Raw genomic sequence first — 17,021 nt, 5'->3', positions numbered from 1 at the left:
TATGTTACAAAGTATTGAGCTGTATTTTTGTTATTGACCAAATACTTATTTTCCACCCTGATTTACGAATAAATTCTTTACAAATCCTACCATGTGGATTCATGGATTTTTTTTTTTCACATTCTGTCTCTCACAGTTGAAGTGTACCTCTGGTGCAAATTACTGACCTCTGTCATCATTTTAAGTGGGGGAACTTGCACAATCGGTGGCTGACTAAATACTTTTTTGCCCCGCTGTACGTTGTTTTCAGCTGTATAATTGGAGAAGTTTAATTCATGGAGTTTGCATGTGCTCCTTTTGCCAATGTGGGTTTCTTCTGGGTACTTTGATTTTCTCCCACAGTCTAAAGACACCTATATTGGGTAGGTTCTCTCTCCTTCTCTTTGTTAGACCAAATGTCAGACCAGATGAAAAGATGGCCAGCCAATCACATCCCAGCAGCTGATCAAGTTTGTCCGACAGGGAAGTAAAGTGCCAAGCTGTCCCATTCATTTGAGGTCCCTTCTGTCATTAGGAGGTAATTGGTAAATTACAGCAGCCCTTGGCAGGCAGTTGAAGTTCCCCAGAGAGATCAACATAACATCACTGCATCCAGACATCATGCTCTGGTCCGTAGTACAGCTGAGTTTCTGTAAGAGGCAGCTTTTGAGAGAAAAGAGCTCCTGGCAGCAAGCTAACAAGCAGAGTGGAGAGCATTGATCTTCCCATTGGAAGATGGATAGAGACGTTTCATTGGAAGATCCACATAGAATTTCCTGAAATCTCTTGGAGTCATGGGTGGCAAGAGTAGGAGAAGAGCTATCCAAGGTATTATGTAGGAGGCAGAGCAGGGGAGCTTTTGGCTCTGGCTCCAGAGGAATGATAAGTTGTGGGACAATGATCTTAGTCCAGGAAATGAACGGTAGGGAGTGAACCAGCAGGGAGAGGTGGCTCCTGGCTGAAGACCATTTACCCTGTTCTCTCGCACTGTTGGAGGTGGTTCAGAAGGAGATTTTTACTGGTGTAGTAAATTGATAAAAAATTGATAATTGGCTCACTGACGAGCATTTGAGCTCCAATTATGTTTAATCATCTAGACACATGGATTTTCTTGCATTAGCAAGTTTCTTTATGTCAAACTAAGCTAAGCACATCTGGATTTCAGCTTTGTAGGTAATCTAAGAACACGGAGTCATACTTACCACCTCATCGTTTCATTCATAGAAAGAAAGCAAATTGGTCTGCTGCCCAAAGTATTAAAACATTTTAGGTTAGAAATTAAACAAAAAACATCTTGTATATAAAACTTTATTAATATTATAAAATGTCCTATTGGCTGTACATAAGTTTAGCTGTGTTTCTCTACATTGCAGGACACGGTAACTACACACAAGTCAAACACATGCCTGACAAAAATAAAACGTCGCATTCCTCAATTGAAACACCACCAATGTTACATTAAAGTAATAAATAGCACAAACACTAATTTACAACACAGGTGACCGTTACATTCAGCGAGGAAAATGGCTCTGGTAGAATGCTTCATATGGATTTTGTCTGCGTGTTTGTGTGTGCGGCTTTTTTAATATTTTCTTCCCGTCAAAACTATTCTTTTAGACTGATAATGCTAGTGTCCCCTAGAGGCTTCAGTGTGCATAACATCCCAGATTACTCAATGAAATACATCCTTGACAGCTTAGCTTAGTTTAGTGCAACAGCTAGGAAAATAACTATAACTATAATATTATGAAAGGAAGTTTGATATTTTTTCAAGATATTAAAAGACATCATTCTTACACAAAACTGGATTCAGTACTCTTGTTGTTTTACTAGGATGAAGGGCAAAATGACAAAATGATTTACTTTTAATTTTTTATTTTATGATGCATTTCTTTACTTTGAAAGCAAAGCTGTTTATTTCCTAGCTGATTTATGTCCCTACCCTATGCCCAGGGCAATACTGACAACATGCTGGAGAGATGTCTCTTCCAGCTTGGGAATGAATCTGTGTCCCCTCAGAAAAGCTGAAGGAAGTAGCTGGGGGGACGGAAGTCTGAGCATCTCTTCTTAGACCGCTGCTCACGTGCCCCAAACACAGATAAGTGTTGGAAAATAGATGGATGGATTTTCTTAAAACTAGAGTAACACTTTATTCTAATGTGACAGTGTTACTATAGGGTAATAGTGACTTTGCCAGAGAATGGGACTACAGAAACGTTCATGGACATCAACTGGCTTTATCCCCTGGACACACTTCCAGACATTACATTTCTTGTTGCATCCTTCCTATTTAAATAGTTTGTACATTTTAATATGTTTGATTTGGACTTTTCTTGATATTAATGGAACTGTAAAACTGAAAACAGTGGTAAAGTCAGGAAAATGGTTAGTATTCATCTTCCAGGGGTCTTGAGTAACCGTTATGGCAGCTTTAAAGTGTTTGTCAATGGAACATTTGACCCACCCTTGCTGAAAACACCACCAAAGCCATTACAAAACCATCATCTGCTGGAGGTTAAACTTCAGTAAAACTCCCCTAGAAAAACACTGTCAGCGTCAACATATACACATATCGGGGGGGAAAAACAAAGAGGCTGATGAAATCTAAAAGGCAAAATTCAGGAAGTGTGCTAAACAGCTCATTCTTTCCTGGTATAAAGCTTATTTTAAGCCTACACACACATAGTTGAATAAATTCTAAATCCTTTAGCTTCTACAGTAAGAGGAATGCAAATATCGTAGGAGCCAGTTATGTTTATGCGCCATAAGGCTGTAGATGAATTGTTTAACCTACACCACACAGGTATACAGAGACTCACCAGCCTCACATTGTGACACATTCAACCATGGCAGTTTGACACAAGCACACTAGAGATAGCTGAAAACTGACTTTGCCTGTGCATAGCCTGAATATGTACATTTGTTAGCTTCCGCTATGTAAAAACACAAAGATTGGGAAGAAAATTCCCCAAAACAAACAAACAAACTAGGGGTGCAACGATATTCGTATCGATATTGAACCGTTCGATACAGTGCTTTCGGTTCGGTACGCATATGTATCGAACAATACAATTTTTTTCAAATTTTTTTTTTTCAATTTTTTTTTTTTTTTTTTTTTTTTTTGTGTCCCGTTTGGATCTATAGCCATCAGAATTGTTGTCTTGAGGCCAAGAAAGATGCCAAGAGGATTTATTTTAAGTGGATCATCATATTGGTCCATTTGATTGACCTTTATTATAATTATGAATTTATTTTATTTTCAGTTGCAAACGGGACAGACATGACTGTGGGATAGGACAGGGGGAAAGAATGAAAGAAAGAGGGGGAGAGAAAGAAAGAAAACCAAAGGGGAGAAAAAAAAAGAACAATACAAAATTTGTAATTTATTTTATCAACTTTCCTTCTGACGATGCTGTCTGTGTTGAGCACTCAGTGAATCTGCATTTGACTACTCCGCCTAGGCTCGAGAGTGCAGCCTAGGCGGAGTAGTCGAACGCAGATTCACTGAGCACTCAACACAGACAGGATGGTCAGAAGGAAGAGCGCAGGGCAAGCTAGCGAGACAGAAGTGGACCTCCCCACCCTCATTCAGATCTGGCGTTTGGAATTATTTTGGTTTTCATGTGACGTATGACCCTGAAGGTAAGCGAGTCATGGACTAAAGTAAAACAGTATGTTGGATGTGCCATGCAATGCTCAATTACATGGGTGGGAGCTAGTGTGTTAGCGCACTTAGCTCGTTAACGTGTTGGCCGTCTAGCCCCTCTGTATAGGGTAGCTCGTTAACGGAGATTTGCCGTGTTGTGGCGTTAAGGTTATTTCAACGAGATTAACCTGAAAGCACTAGTGGGAACACAACGAATATGACTGCACATTTACACCGACATCATCCTAGTGCAAAGACAAAAACAAGCATGCATGCTACAAACTTTAGCCGAGTCATTTAGACAGCTGTTAGCACAGGATTCTCCTTATGGAGACCTGATATGTATAATATGCTGCTGAGAATATAGCCCAGAAGAAACGGATAGTATAGCTTTTATTTTGGAAAAAGACATTTCTCTGTAATAAACTCTCTTTTCCAAAGATGAGTGATTCCTCAATCAGATACAGGGCTCGCAATATCGCTAGCCCGTTGTCCCGGGGCTATCTCTCCCCTGCCTGTCGGGCTATTGTAGGAAGGAAAAATATATGTCAATGCTTTTGCATTCTTTCAGAAATGTAGCTGGGTAATTATGTCATTGGGTGAGCCACTGTCAATATGTGACATATTGAAATCGTGTTTGAATTTGCGCTTGTTTTTTTGCTTTCACTTTGCAATCGCGCGAACTGTGTATAGAGAGCGACAGCACTGATCTGTGAGTGATGATAATTTGTGCACCAATTCCTCTGACATCGTCTTATTAATTGTTAGCTTACTATGCAAACATGACAAGTGAAATCTCCCGCAGCTTAAACATGTGAGAGTTTTTTTGTATCGAAAAAATATCGAACCGTGACACCAAAGTATCGAACCGAACCGAACCGTGAATTTTGTGTATCGTTGCACCCCTAAAACAAACACAAAAATCAAAGATGTCTCACTTTTAAGCTTTGGTAGACAACATGTTGGACCCCAGTAATAACACAATTCATAATAAACTTTCTTTATATTGTAATTCCAATGGTCTGAGGGGGAACTAGGCTTCTTCACCTACTCTGGACTCTAATTGAAGGCTTTAGAAAATCTAACCATTGATGACTTTGGCTAATCATGGGTCTTTTTTAGGAGACGTAGTGCACTTTTAGCCAGCTAGGTCAATTAAGGGACTTTCATCTGGGTGATAAGGGTTCATATCCTGTGTTACATTTAATGGTTTCCACATTATTGCAAAAATAAAAAGGGGGTTAAAACAATTTCCAAATTTTGGGCTTATAGTAGATAGCTAAATTTTCAATTGTGTCCTTTTCCCCCAGGAAAATACTTCTTTAATTCTACAACACTAATTATAAAAATAATTTTACAGCATGAAACTGTTTTAAAGTCTTTAAGCATGACATCATGCTATAATTTAAGACCTGAAAAATAACGTACACGCTATTTAGCAAGTGTAAATTGATTCTATGCAACAATCTTTACCAACTGCTATTGGTCAAAGTTATTAATTTGCCAACACTCTGATGGCAGCACAAGGTGAATACTGGCCAAAGTGCAGTATTAAGTGCTCTAATGAACCAAATAAAAAAAAAAATTATTCATGACATTTACTTAATTTAGGACATGTTGTTTCTGGTTTCTCCTCTGCTCTCTGTTTCACCATGTGCATCTGCTCTGTGCGGTGTTGGTGAAACAGGAACAGAGTGAGCAGAGAAGAGACTGGTGAACTGAAGCTAGCATTATTTCATCTTTGTGTTTTACCTTGTTAGTATCTGATAGTGGCTGTTGCTGGATTTCCTTTCTGTTTATTTTTAAGTGCACACTTTCAGGTTGTTAGAAAAAAATCTAAACGGAGCAGGGTGTGGCTGACGGTGGGCCCTTTGTTTTGGGCTGACCTGCTGGTGCTCTAATACATCACCCAGTGGTTCTGTATGTCATAAATAGCACCAGAAAAATATCTCTGTATTTAAAGCCCAACAAGATGGAACCTGAATCTGAGAATGGCAAAGCAATATTACCAACAGTTAGCCTACGCGCTCTCAGGTATATAGAGCTTAGAAGATAAATGTCTTAATAAGATACATTTGAAAAATCAATCCTGAAACTTCAAGCACCAAAGCTGCCTGAACACATGAGCTGAGAAGTCTGAAACAGTAAATATCAAGATGACGAGGAAAAATAGAACCTGGTAACAGATACTGCAAGATTACAATTTCAGATATTGGTTAAAAAAATGAAAGATGGGATTAAATAATATTAAAGTGCCTCTAAATAAATATACATTATTGAATAAAACAAATTAAAATGAAAGTCCTTTTCTGTCACACTCTTAGCCGGACACCATGCAGCAGAGTCCAGGGAAGCGTCTCTTCCTCTGCCTTATCAGTGGGTGAGGAGTCAGATTCAACAAGCTGCTGTCATCTGCAATAAACAAACATGTTATCTTGTTTCCATCACAGCCAGAGAAAGTCCACCGTCAGAGGTCACCTCCTAAATATCAGAACTTGGGAGTTACATCACAAAAAAGAAAAAACGGGATTTGGTTTTGCCTGGTCAATGCTCTCCACGTGGTAAATCATAAATACAAGACAGTGACAGACTACAATTTTTACAGTTTTACTACTGTTTACATGCACTGCACCAGCTTGAATTGCTATGTTGGGGTTGGTGGGGCTATCTGAATTGACAGGTGGCATTCCAGTTGAAAAAGTAAACTGGGAACTCAAAAATTCCAACTTCAAACTCTAGTCCGACTGCCACCTTGGAGGTCGCTCCAACATACACAGACATGGCAGGGCATGTCTGCATATTGTCAGGAGATTTGTGAGTTGGTGCCCAACCCTCCCATCATGTTGGTAAGGTCACATGGGTCAGTGTTTGAATGGTGGTTAAATCACCTGGGAATGCATCTCAGCACGGCATTATAGGTGTCCGGAAGCTGTTGTCGTAGGACACCGCAATCAGTCAGTCAGTGATCATGACCAACTACAACTGGTAGATTCTCTTTGCCAGCATAAAAAAGGACAGCACTCACTTGATTGACCAATACTCAGTCAAGAGAGTATTGATTGGGAATGTCCAACGAATTCAATGAATATCTAAGAAAGAGAAGTGTAGACTTAAACAAATTGGCAAAGTCTCTTGTTCTACGTTTCTGAATAAGTCAGAAATCAGAATTTCCAAGTTGCCAGTTGGAATTTGAATCTAGAACACCAACTCGCATTTCCCACTTGGAAAGTCGAAGCAACACCGGCAACCCTGAGTTGCCCTGCAAGAAAAGAAAACCTTTGATCTGTACTGCCACTGTTGTGTATTTGTGGCTCCCTAAATAAGCCATTCAGAGAGCACTGACCAGGCTTTATCCATGATTTTACTGCAGTAGTGCAAAACCACAAGTATTATGCTGTATTGCTAGTGATACCTGAATGGCTTTTGCCTTGGTAAGACCAAAAACAACTCCTGTTTGCTCTCATTCTGCAAGTTACCAGAGGAACTACCAGTTGTAGGTGCTAGGTGGGAGTGATGTCACATTCAAGTTCCCAGGTATCTGGAACCATTTCTAAACAACTAGGAACCAACATCCATCTTGAATAACCATTATGGCAGCTTTAAAGTGTTTGTCAATGGAACATTTGACCCACCCTTGCTGAAAACACCACCAAAGCCATTACAAAACCATCATCTGCTGGAGGTTAAACTTCAGTAAAACTCCCCTAGAAAAACACTGTCAGCGTCAACATATACACATATCGGGGGGGAAAAACAAAGAGGCTGATGAAATCTAAAAGGCAAAATTCAGGAAGTGTGCTAAACAGCTCATTCTTTCCTGGTATAAAGCTTATTTTAAGCCTACACACACATAGTTGAATAAATTCTAAATCCTTTAGCTTCTACAGTAAGAGGAATGCAAATATCGTAGGAGCCAGTTATGTTTATGCGCCATAAGGCTGTAGATGAATTGTTTAACCTACACCACACAGGTATACAGAGACTCACCAGCCTCACATTGTGACACATTCAACCATGGCAGTTTGACACAAGCACACTAGAGATAGCTGAAAACTGACTTTGCCTGTGCATAGCCTGAATATGTACATTTGTTAGCTTCCGCTATGTAAAAACACAAAGATTGTTTTCTTCCCAAACAAACAAACAAACACAAAAATCAAAGATGTCTCACTTTTAAGCTTTGGTAGACAACATGTTGGACCCCAGTAATAACACAATTCATAATAAACTTTTTTTATATTGTAATTCCAATGGTCTGAGGGGGAACTAGGCTTCTTCACCTACTCTGGACTCTAATTGGAGGCTTTAGAAAATCTAACCATTGATGACTTTTAAAAAACCCAGGAACCAACAAGGCTCAAACCTATCATGAACTGGAATTTGCTAGAACACCAGAGTCACTGTCCACAGTGAAGCCAGTTTTATATCACCATGGACTGAGAGGGTGCCGACCAAAATAAGAAGCGACCCTGTTCCAAAATCTCCACCTTCTGAAATTTTCAGCTGCCCACATAAACAAACCAAATGCCTTCTGGAGAAACGTTTTAAGGACTTTTCTGATTTCCATTCTTCTTTATCAACTCTCTTACATATATTTTACCTATAACAAATATTACATACCTTGATTTTTCAGTGGCAAGGGCATCGTCTCCCTGAGTTTGCTGAGTAGATTTCGCATCTCTCGCATATCTCTGCACACAAAGAACCAGCAGTGTTTTATGAGTAGTTTAGATAATCCTGGACAAAAACAGAGTTTATACTGGTAAAACATTTTCAGAATATAAATTTAAACGCAAGTGCAGTGTGTGTACCTCTCTATGTTTTCAATATCATTTCCCACCAGCCACTGCTCCTGAGGAAAGTCGATGGGAGAAGAGGATCGGTCCTCCAGGATGGGAACATCTGAGCTCTCGTCCAGCCTGAAATCCACCCTTGGCTCCGAGTCTGTTCCTTCAGAACCGCACAAATACAGCAGCACTCAAGCATGATTGACAAAGAAATCTCACACACTATAAAACACTTACATCTGGAATGCAATTCATGATTTCAAGAAAATTAAATACTTTAGTTTTAACATTTGACAAAAATTATTTCTTCCTTTTAACATTTTTTTAATTATGTTTTTAAAATGTAATGAACGTGAATACAGCACTCTGCTTCCCCCTACTGTTTCAATACAAAATGACAGCTCCACTGCAATCTCAAATGGGAAAGTTGTGACGTTTATACAGCAATTTACATATAACATTTAAATATATCAGGAGTTTTCCTGCATATAAGAATTTCAGGTGGCCAACAGTGAGGTTTCAGGCAGATCCAAAATAAAATCACCAGTTTTGCAGTAAATGAACTTTTAGAGTTTTAATTCGTTTTTCATTAAGCCAAACAGTTTTTAGAAGTAACAGGAACATTTACTGCACTTGGACAAAACCTGTGCAGTCACCCCTAAAGCCCCAGTGAGCTGGGGAAAACTGTGCATATAAAAATAGCACATGATATATTTTATTGCATTGTGCCCTTAGCTATCAACTACTGATGTTCAGCATAATTAGTTTTAATAACTATAAGCAAACAAAACAAGTATTCAGCAAATGCTTTAATATTTATATGTATTTAAATGTGTTTTAAGCCGAAAACAGCACTTTTGGACAAATGCAGTTTGAACTCATTACCAAGTGAACTAGAAATGAATTGCAGATCACAAGAAATTATTCCTAGATGAGGGTCCAGTACAGTAGGTCAATCTGAATTCCTGACTAAATGTAAATGAACTGCATAAAAGTTTTGTATTTTAATAATTTACTTAATAATATTTTAATTAGTTCAATAATGGAGAAACCCAAATTCTGAAGCTGTAAATCCTAAAAGTGTCAGAAGTTTATATTTTCCTTCTATACAGTGGGAAAAACAGAACATAATGTGATAGTTAGTGTGAGTACAAGAACATAATTATTACAACATAATGTTGTTTTGTTTTTTGTTTCTGATGTATGGGGAAGGTTTTACCATGGCACACACCTGGGGACAAAGGAAGAAACTGATCATTTCAATCTGATCATTGGTTGGTTGATGAAAGTTTTGGGGATTTAATTGGCTGAGGTATTTTTCTTTTTCACCAAGTTTTAGATTTGGTGTGTTTTCACCTAATAGAGGAAGAATATTCTGAGACAAGTCCTAAGACCGGGCTTCTGTATTTTTATTTTTCATTTTGATTGGTTATTTTTATTTTATTTATTTTTTTTGGTTTTTGAACAGTGCACTGGGAGTTTTGTTTGAGAGTTTTGTTTGGGAATTTCTTTTCTTTAAGCAGATCTGCACGATGGGAATTAAAAGCTCTATACGACACGTCGAGAAAACCGTTGCAAGTGAGTTTCTCCAAAATTACAATGGGCTCGGAAGAAAGTCACTTATTTGGGACAATTAGAAAATGAGTCCCTGCCCAAAAAGGATTCAACGAGGTAATCCAGTCTAAATTCTTCTTTTTCTTTTGAAATGACGTCATTTTGCTGAGGGTGGAAACGAAATGCGACAATTGATTCCACTATCAGCAAAGAAAGAAAGAATGGATGAATGAATGAGTGAGTGAAAAAAACAACAACAAAAAACCCAAAACTGACTGACTGGTAAAAGCTGACAAAAGCTCACAAGACTTGACTGACTTGACCACTACTCAAGGTTAACCTCCACCTAGACAGGACAAAAGGGTGGATGAATCTATGTGTGTTTCTTTTTACAGGAGCAGAAAGATGACAGCAACATCCTAGGTTGCATGAGCTTTGGGCCATACCGATTTGACCTTTTAAATGGCACTTTCTGTGTTTGTGGATTTACCAGCGCTGTGTTATTCATGGGCTTGTGTTGCTCACAGAGGTCACTGTGAGAAAGTGTGTATATACCTGCGCAGCACTAACATTTGCATTCTCTTTTCTACAGCATTACAGTTCTTCATGTGATTTGATCATGTGATTTATAACAGGACACAACTGGTTGATGTTTTTTTACTACAGGATTACTGGATTTATAAGTGAAGGGAACTGTGTTTGCAGGCTACAGTATATGTTGATTATGCTATTACAGTGTGTTCTTGGGAAAATGTTGAATATTACAGGGGAGAAGTGACTATAGTGTATTGTTGATCTGCCATGGGGCAGATCAAAAGAGGGATTTGTGAGTACAAGAAAATAATTATTACAATATAATGTTTTATTTGCTTAGATCAGAGGAATAGGGAAGGATTTGTCTGTGTTTCAGTTTGGCTTAGCTGTAGGCTTGCGAGTGTGTGTAATTGTTTAGAGGGAAAGGAATTTATTGACACTGGGGGTCTGCTGTCATAAAAGGAGACAGGAAGCTGCAGTTGGGGATTGCTGATGCTGATGCTTGTACCTTTAATAAAAACTCATAATTGTTATAACTTAGAAGCAGGTTTGCAGGAGACTCTCCACATGCTTATCTGTAAATGTAAGACAATAAGAGGCCAATGGCCCAGTGGATGCAGAGTGGGAGTCTCAGTGTTTGTAATATGTTAACTGTGTTTTGTATGTTGTCTAGAGGAATTTGGTGTAGCTTGGGTGAGGAGATTACTTTTATGACCCCCAGGAAGTCACGTATACAGAGACACACACACACAGTGCTTTGACTGTTACGACGCACCCACACTTACATGCACACTCACTCAGGTACTGGTGCATACACACACAAACTTTTTGTTTGCAGCACACCATGGGGGTTTTATGATGGGGTCGCTTCTATAAAGCTGACTGTAACAAACAAAGGAGTGGAAGATTTTCAGAGGGACACCGGCCTTGCTTCTAGAACAGCGGTCCCCAACCTTTTTTGCGCCACGGACCAGTTTATGCCCGACAATATTTTCATGGACCGGCCTTTAAGGTGTCGTGGATAAATACAACAAAATAAAACTAGTATCGGTACCGAAAAAAAGAAAATTTATTCATAACACACGTGAAAAGACCCAGGAAAACCGAGTAAACGATAAAAACGACAACAAAATAACGCTGAAAACCGATAAAACCCCTGAAAACCATACATTTCACACCTGAGCCTCAACTCTCGCGGCCCGGTACCAAATGACTCACGGACCGGTACCGGTCCGAGGCCCGGGGGTTGGGGACCGCTGTTCTAGAAGATGCATGCTTAAATGAAGATGAATAAAGATGAATAAAAGGTTTTTGTGAAAATGACTACTGAGTCCGGTGCAGTCTCTGGATGCCCGAGGAATAAAAAGAACCGGGGTGAAACTGATTTCGTAACATTAGTAAAGGCTGCAATGTAAAAAAACAAACAATCTGCATTTGCAGCTTGTTTATAATTTAATTTGTTTCCTTAGTAATATCTAAACTTATTTGTTTGTGGACATATTTTTGATCTGGAGAAAGATTAAAATTGGAGGCAATGTAAGATCAAAACACTACATATACTCTTCAACTAAGTTCAGCATTAAATAATAACAAACTAAACTGATTTTCTCTTATGATACAGTCACCCTATAGAAAACAGCAGTTGGAGACTGCAGCGCAAACAAATTAGCTTAACAGTGTGCAATGAACTTGAGCTTGTGCCTTTGCTTCAAAGATGAGGACCATGTCTGCAACCATTCGCAGTGACTGCTGTCTTCAAAGCATACAGTGGCTTGCAAAAGTATTCGGCCCCCTTGAATTTTTCCACATTTTGTCACATTACAGCCACAAACATGAATCAATTTTATTGGAATTCCACATGAAAGACCAATACAAAGTGGTGTACACGTGAGAAGTGGAACGAAAATCATACATGATTCCAAACATGTTTTACAAATAAATAACTGAAAAGTGGGGTGTGCGCAATTATTCAGCCCCCTGATTCAATACTTTGTAGAACCACCTTTTGCTGCAATTATAGCTGCCAGTATTTTAGGGTTTGTCTCTACCAGCTTTGCACATCTAGAGACTGAAATCTTTGCCCATTCTTCTTTGCAAAACAGCTCCAGCTCAGTCAGATTAGATGGACAGCGTTTGTGAACAGCAGTTTTCAGATCTTGCCACAGATTCTCGATTGGATTTAGTTCTGGACTTTGACTGGGCCATTCGAACACATGGATATGTTTTGTTTTAAACCGTTCCATTGTTGCCCTGGCTTTATGTTTAGGGTCGTTGTCCTGCTGGAAGGTGAACCTCTGCCCCAGTCTCAAGTCTTTTCCAGACTCCAAGAGGTTTTCTTCCAAGATTGCCCTGTAATTGGCTGCATCCATCTTCCCATCAACTCTGACCAGCTTCCCTGTCAATGCTGAAGAGAAGCACCCCCAGAGCATGATGCTGCCACCACCATATTTGACAGTGGGGATGGTGTGTTCAGAGTGATGTGCAGTGTTAGTTTTCTGCCACACATAGCGTTTTGCATTTTGGCCAAAAAGTTCCATTTTGGTCTCATCTGACCAGAGCACCTTCTTTCACATGTTTGCTGTGTCCCCCACATGGCTTGTTGTAAACTGCAAACAGGACTTCTTATGGTTTTCTGTTAACAATGGCTTTCTTCTTGCCACTCTTCCATAAAGGCCAACTTTGTGCAGTGCACGACTAATAGTTGTCCTATGGACAGATTCCCCCACCTGAGCTGTAGATCTCTGCAGCTCGTCCAGAGTCACCATGTTTGGAATCATGTATGATTTTCGTTCCACTTCTCACGTGTACACCACTTTGTGTTGGTCTTTCACGTGGAATTCCAGTAAAATTGATTCATGTTTGTGGCTGTAATGTGACAAAATGTGGGAGAGTTCAAGGGGGCCGAATACTTTTGCAAGCCACTGTATCTGGTGCAGAAATTCACTGTAGTGTACAAGTAGTGATGTAGTTGCTGCAGGATGGCAACTTAACTGCACAGTGACAAAGGGTCTGGTCAAAGTGCTGTTACACGATGATCATTCACAAATCGGAGTGAGATTGGTTGGAGACAGCAGCTACCATGAGGCGACCTGTACACAAATGTGTTCCCCCAGAAGATGAATTTGTCACCTTTGAACAAGCAATTGGTTACTGCAACGACTTGCAACTGGTTGATGAAAGTGAAGAATAATCACTGCAATCACCAAGCAACCACCTGGTGATATACTAGTCACAAGGAGTGTTCTACTTTTACTCCAAGTGTGACTGAGCCATTAGCACAAAATGCAAGACATGCTGCACAACTGCCTGGAAAACACGGAACTTTTTTCTCCATATACGTCAGAAATATTTATAAGTTGAACCACAAACATCCACTCAGGTCTTTTGGGGATTTCAGGTTGTAAAGTCTGCATCTCATCAAACTGCATCAAACATCTGTACTGTGCGTTATTGGGCATATATATCCAATTACTCCGACTATACAAACACAGCCCAAACAAACCAAAACATAATATCCATGGTAGCAGCATATTGCACTTGGAAGGTGGTTAAAACAACAATAATAATATTCTTGTTATCTGAAAGCAAAATGAAATCAGTTGGGAGTAACACTTGATTTTTAAAGCTTTTAAATACTACACTTGGCTTTTAAATACTACACTCAAACACCTGGCCACAGGCGGTTTTTATTTTTTATCTTTACTCAGCAATTCAGCATCATCACACCGTGTGTTCACTACTGTAACTGTACTTTTTCTGTGTAGCTGCAGCACCCCCAGCAGGCACATCGACTTGAGCATCTCCGTTATGAACATCTCCAGGCAGCACTGCAGCTGGATGAAGAGCCGACAGATCTCGGGATGGATCTCCCCGTCCTCTGGACTGCAGCATTAAGGAGAGGAGAATCAGACACTCGCAGTCAATAGTTTCATCTGTTATTCCACACCAATACGTAACAATTAAACTGCTAGACAAACTTTTAGCTAAATAAGTTCTACTTATATTTTTACTGTATTTAAACCATTTTTTTGTTTTTTGTTTTTTCATTTTTTGTGGTCTCAAATCAACAATAATCTATAACTTTTCATTCATAATTTAGCCACGTTTTTCTGTTAAGTTTATATTAAACTGTTTAATGCATGTAATATTTTTCTAATCGTGCTTTTTCAACCTTTTATTCCTACCTTTTATTTTGATCATTACTTTTCTATTACAGTCACAAATTAATTTATTTTGTCTATATTCTAAGTCTTATTTTGCATTAACTGTTACCTTTTCTGCTCAAAGCTAATTCATCAGTTGTAGTTGTTTAGATAACTGATTGATTAGTATCCCGCTTGTATGTATCCCTGATTGGGAACACCTAGTATCTAGCATATTTAACCTTCACTTAATAAAATAAAATATGTGTATATGTGTGACTAACTGTGGATAAAATCTATCACTGACTCCTTTTTCAAAATTGTTGCTTTACTGATTTAACTTAAAATACACTCTGTGATGCTCACCTGTTCTACCTGAATAAACGTTAGCTCATAAACGTTTAAAAAAAAGACAAAATAAATTCAATAAATGAGGGAGCCACAGTTTCTTCTTAAAAAAATATTATCATTCAAACTCGTGTCTAACCCCGAAACAGAGATGACGGCGAGGTCCTGGTGCGCAGCCCGGGCCATGGAGCATCCTTTGGACCGTGTGTGGTGCATCTGAGCCCGCAGAGAAGGACAGTCGGCGGAGATCTCGCCGACGGAGATGACCTGCTCCCGGTACAGCGCTACGAGGGTGTTGAATTCCTGCACAGTCTTAAGGAAAACAAACCATCACGCGATCAGGAAGGACACGATATTACTGTGTGTGATTTCAAATGCAACAAATACAACAAACACACTCTTAATGCGGCTCATCGCGACGCTTTTTATCCATTATGCGCCAATGCTGCTGCACCTGCGCGTAAAAAAGTCGGATTTACACGCATGAATCTGTCCTTTGGTGCAGAGCTGAGCTCAAGTTAATCATTAACAGACATGACTACGATCCTTATTTCAGTACCCACCATCCTGCTGTCGTCCACAGCCCCCTCAGTACTCTCCCGGCGATCCGTCTCCGTCTGCGCCGCTTTACCGAGCGGAAAGATGCTCCCTGTGGATCTTGGGCGTTTTTTCCGCCCATACGGTGCAGAACACATGCATGCACACCCACCACCGGAGCCGAGCCAGACGCAGCGAGCGATGCCCTCTCTTTTCTGGTGGCTGCTGTGTCCTCTGTGGAGAAGAAGACGACACGCAGACGCTGCTGGGTGTGGGCTTTTCTTTCCCCCCCCCTGCTTAATGCCTAAAGCCCCCTCCCGCAGCGGTGCGTGACTGTTCCCCAGAACAGGATCAGAAAAGATATCCCAGCAGCTCCCTCCACATCCCAGCCGAGCGGAGAGTCACCTTCAGCCCCTCCTGAAGGCCGACAGGGAGGCTCCTCCGTCTTCCGCCCCACGCTCACGTGTGCGGAGGATACAGAGAGAGCCAACGGCAAAACAAGTCGTCACCCTCCGACTGAAAATTAACCGTTTCTGTGCATACAGGACAAACGATATGATTTTCTTGCATCCACGAGATGCACGTTTTTTAAACTCATTACCTACTGCATATCAGTCAGGGGCGTGTGCGAAGTGGACTGTGTGGTGGCAGCAGCCCACCTCCCTTTCACTGGTCGAAGTGGGTTGCATGTGGCCTATGACATTAAGTTTGACATCCCTGGTTTAAATGAAGATATTCACTACAAAAAAAAAACAGGTGAAAACAAAGCTACGTTTCTTTAGTCCCCAGTGTGCCACCTTATTAAAAAAGGAGTCCTGGAAACAACCCCAATATCAGACATGGGGTAACTTCTTTTTTTTAAGAAACCAAGACCTTGTCAGCATAAATGCTCATCTCAAGGCTTCAAAGTATGACTTGAATGAATGAATCATGTAACTTCATCCATCTTTTTTACTGTTATGTCATGTATGTAAAGAAACTAGGCTTCAAAATACAGACACTTGATGGCTAGATTACAGCTTCCTGTGCTTTAAGCTAGCTTGATGCAACCTCAGACCCCAGTGTGAAATAACCAGCATCATTATGGTGGTTATCAACTTTATCTGTTAAACCAGGCTCTCTGCTGCAGGCGCCATGTATGCTCAAATATCAAGGTCATGTGACTTCTGACCAAAATGCTCTCCGAGTACTGCCTGCGCCAATCAGACTCACAGTTAGATGATGATAAAAATCTGAAATGAATAAAACAAACGTAACAGTAAAACGCAAAATATACTGGGACAGAAAAACATTAATGTGGTGATTTAGGGCTTTCTTTGTCAGCAGATACTGATTTAGATTAGAATCAAGTATAAGAACATGTATAGATTTTCTCCATCACCACATTATTGCATGCAACTATGCAATGCACATTTTGTGCTTTATATCGTGGTTTTACTAAAGAACGACATTGCGGCAGCAGAGAATTTTAATCATTTAATTACATGGTGCTTC

The 17,021-nt window shown here is 39.9% G+C and overlaps 1 protein-coding gene across 1 annotated transcript; it reads right to left on the bottom strand.

Annotated features, from left to right (window-relative positions):
• Positions 1-1,271: 1,271 nt before the first annotated feature.
• On the bottom strand, positions 1,272-15,942 carry LOC146665715 (regulator of G protein signaling 7-binding protein B-like). Its single transcript, XM_085413461.1, has 6 exons — positions 15,554-15,942; positions 15,130-15,302; positions 14,252-14,382; positions 8,437-8,575; positions 8,246-8,316; positions 1,272-6,037 (listed from the first exon to the last, which is right to left on the bottom strand). Exons 1-6 carry the CDS (start codon positions 15,683-15,685, stop codon positions 5,946-5,948), a joined length of 738 nt encoding a protein of 245 aa, XP_085269587.1. The 5' UTR covers positions 15,686-15,942; the 3' UTR covers positions 1,272-5,945.
• Positions 15,943-17,021: the final 1,079 nt, after the last annotated feature.

This window comes from Rhamphochromis longiceps, linkage group LG7 (assembly GCF_057381845.1).
Source record: "Rhamphochromis longiceps isolate RC_006_pf linkage group LG7, R_longiceps_female_GT1.1, whole genome shotgun sequence".
Classification (NCBI taxonomy): domain Eukaryota; kingdom Metazoa; phylum Chordata; class Actinopteri; order Cichliformes; family Cichlidae; genus Rhamphochromis; species Rhamphochromis longiceps.
Note: the sequence above shows the minus strand (reverse complement) of the source record. Positions and strands in the feature narration are given on the sequence as shown.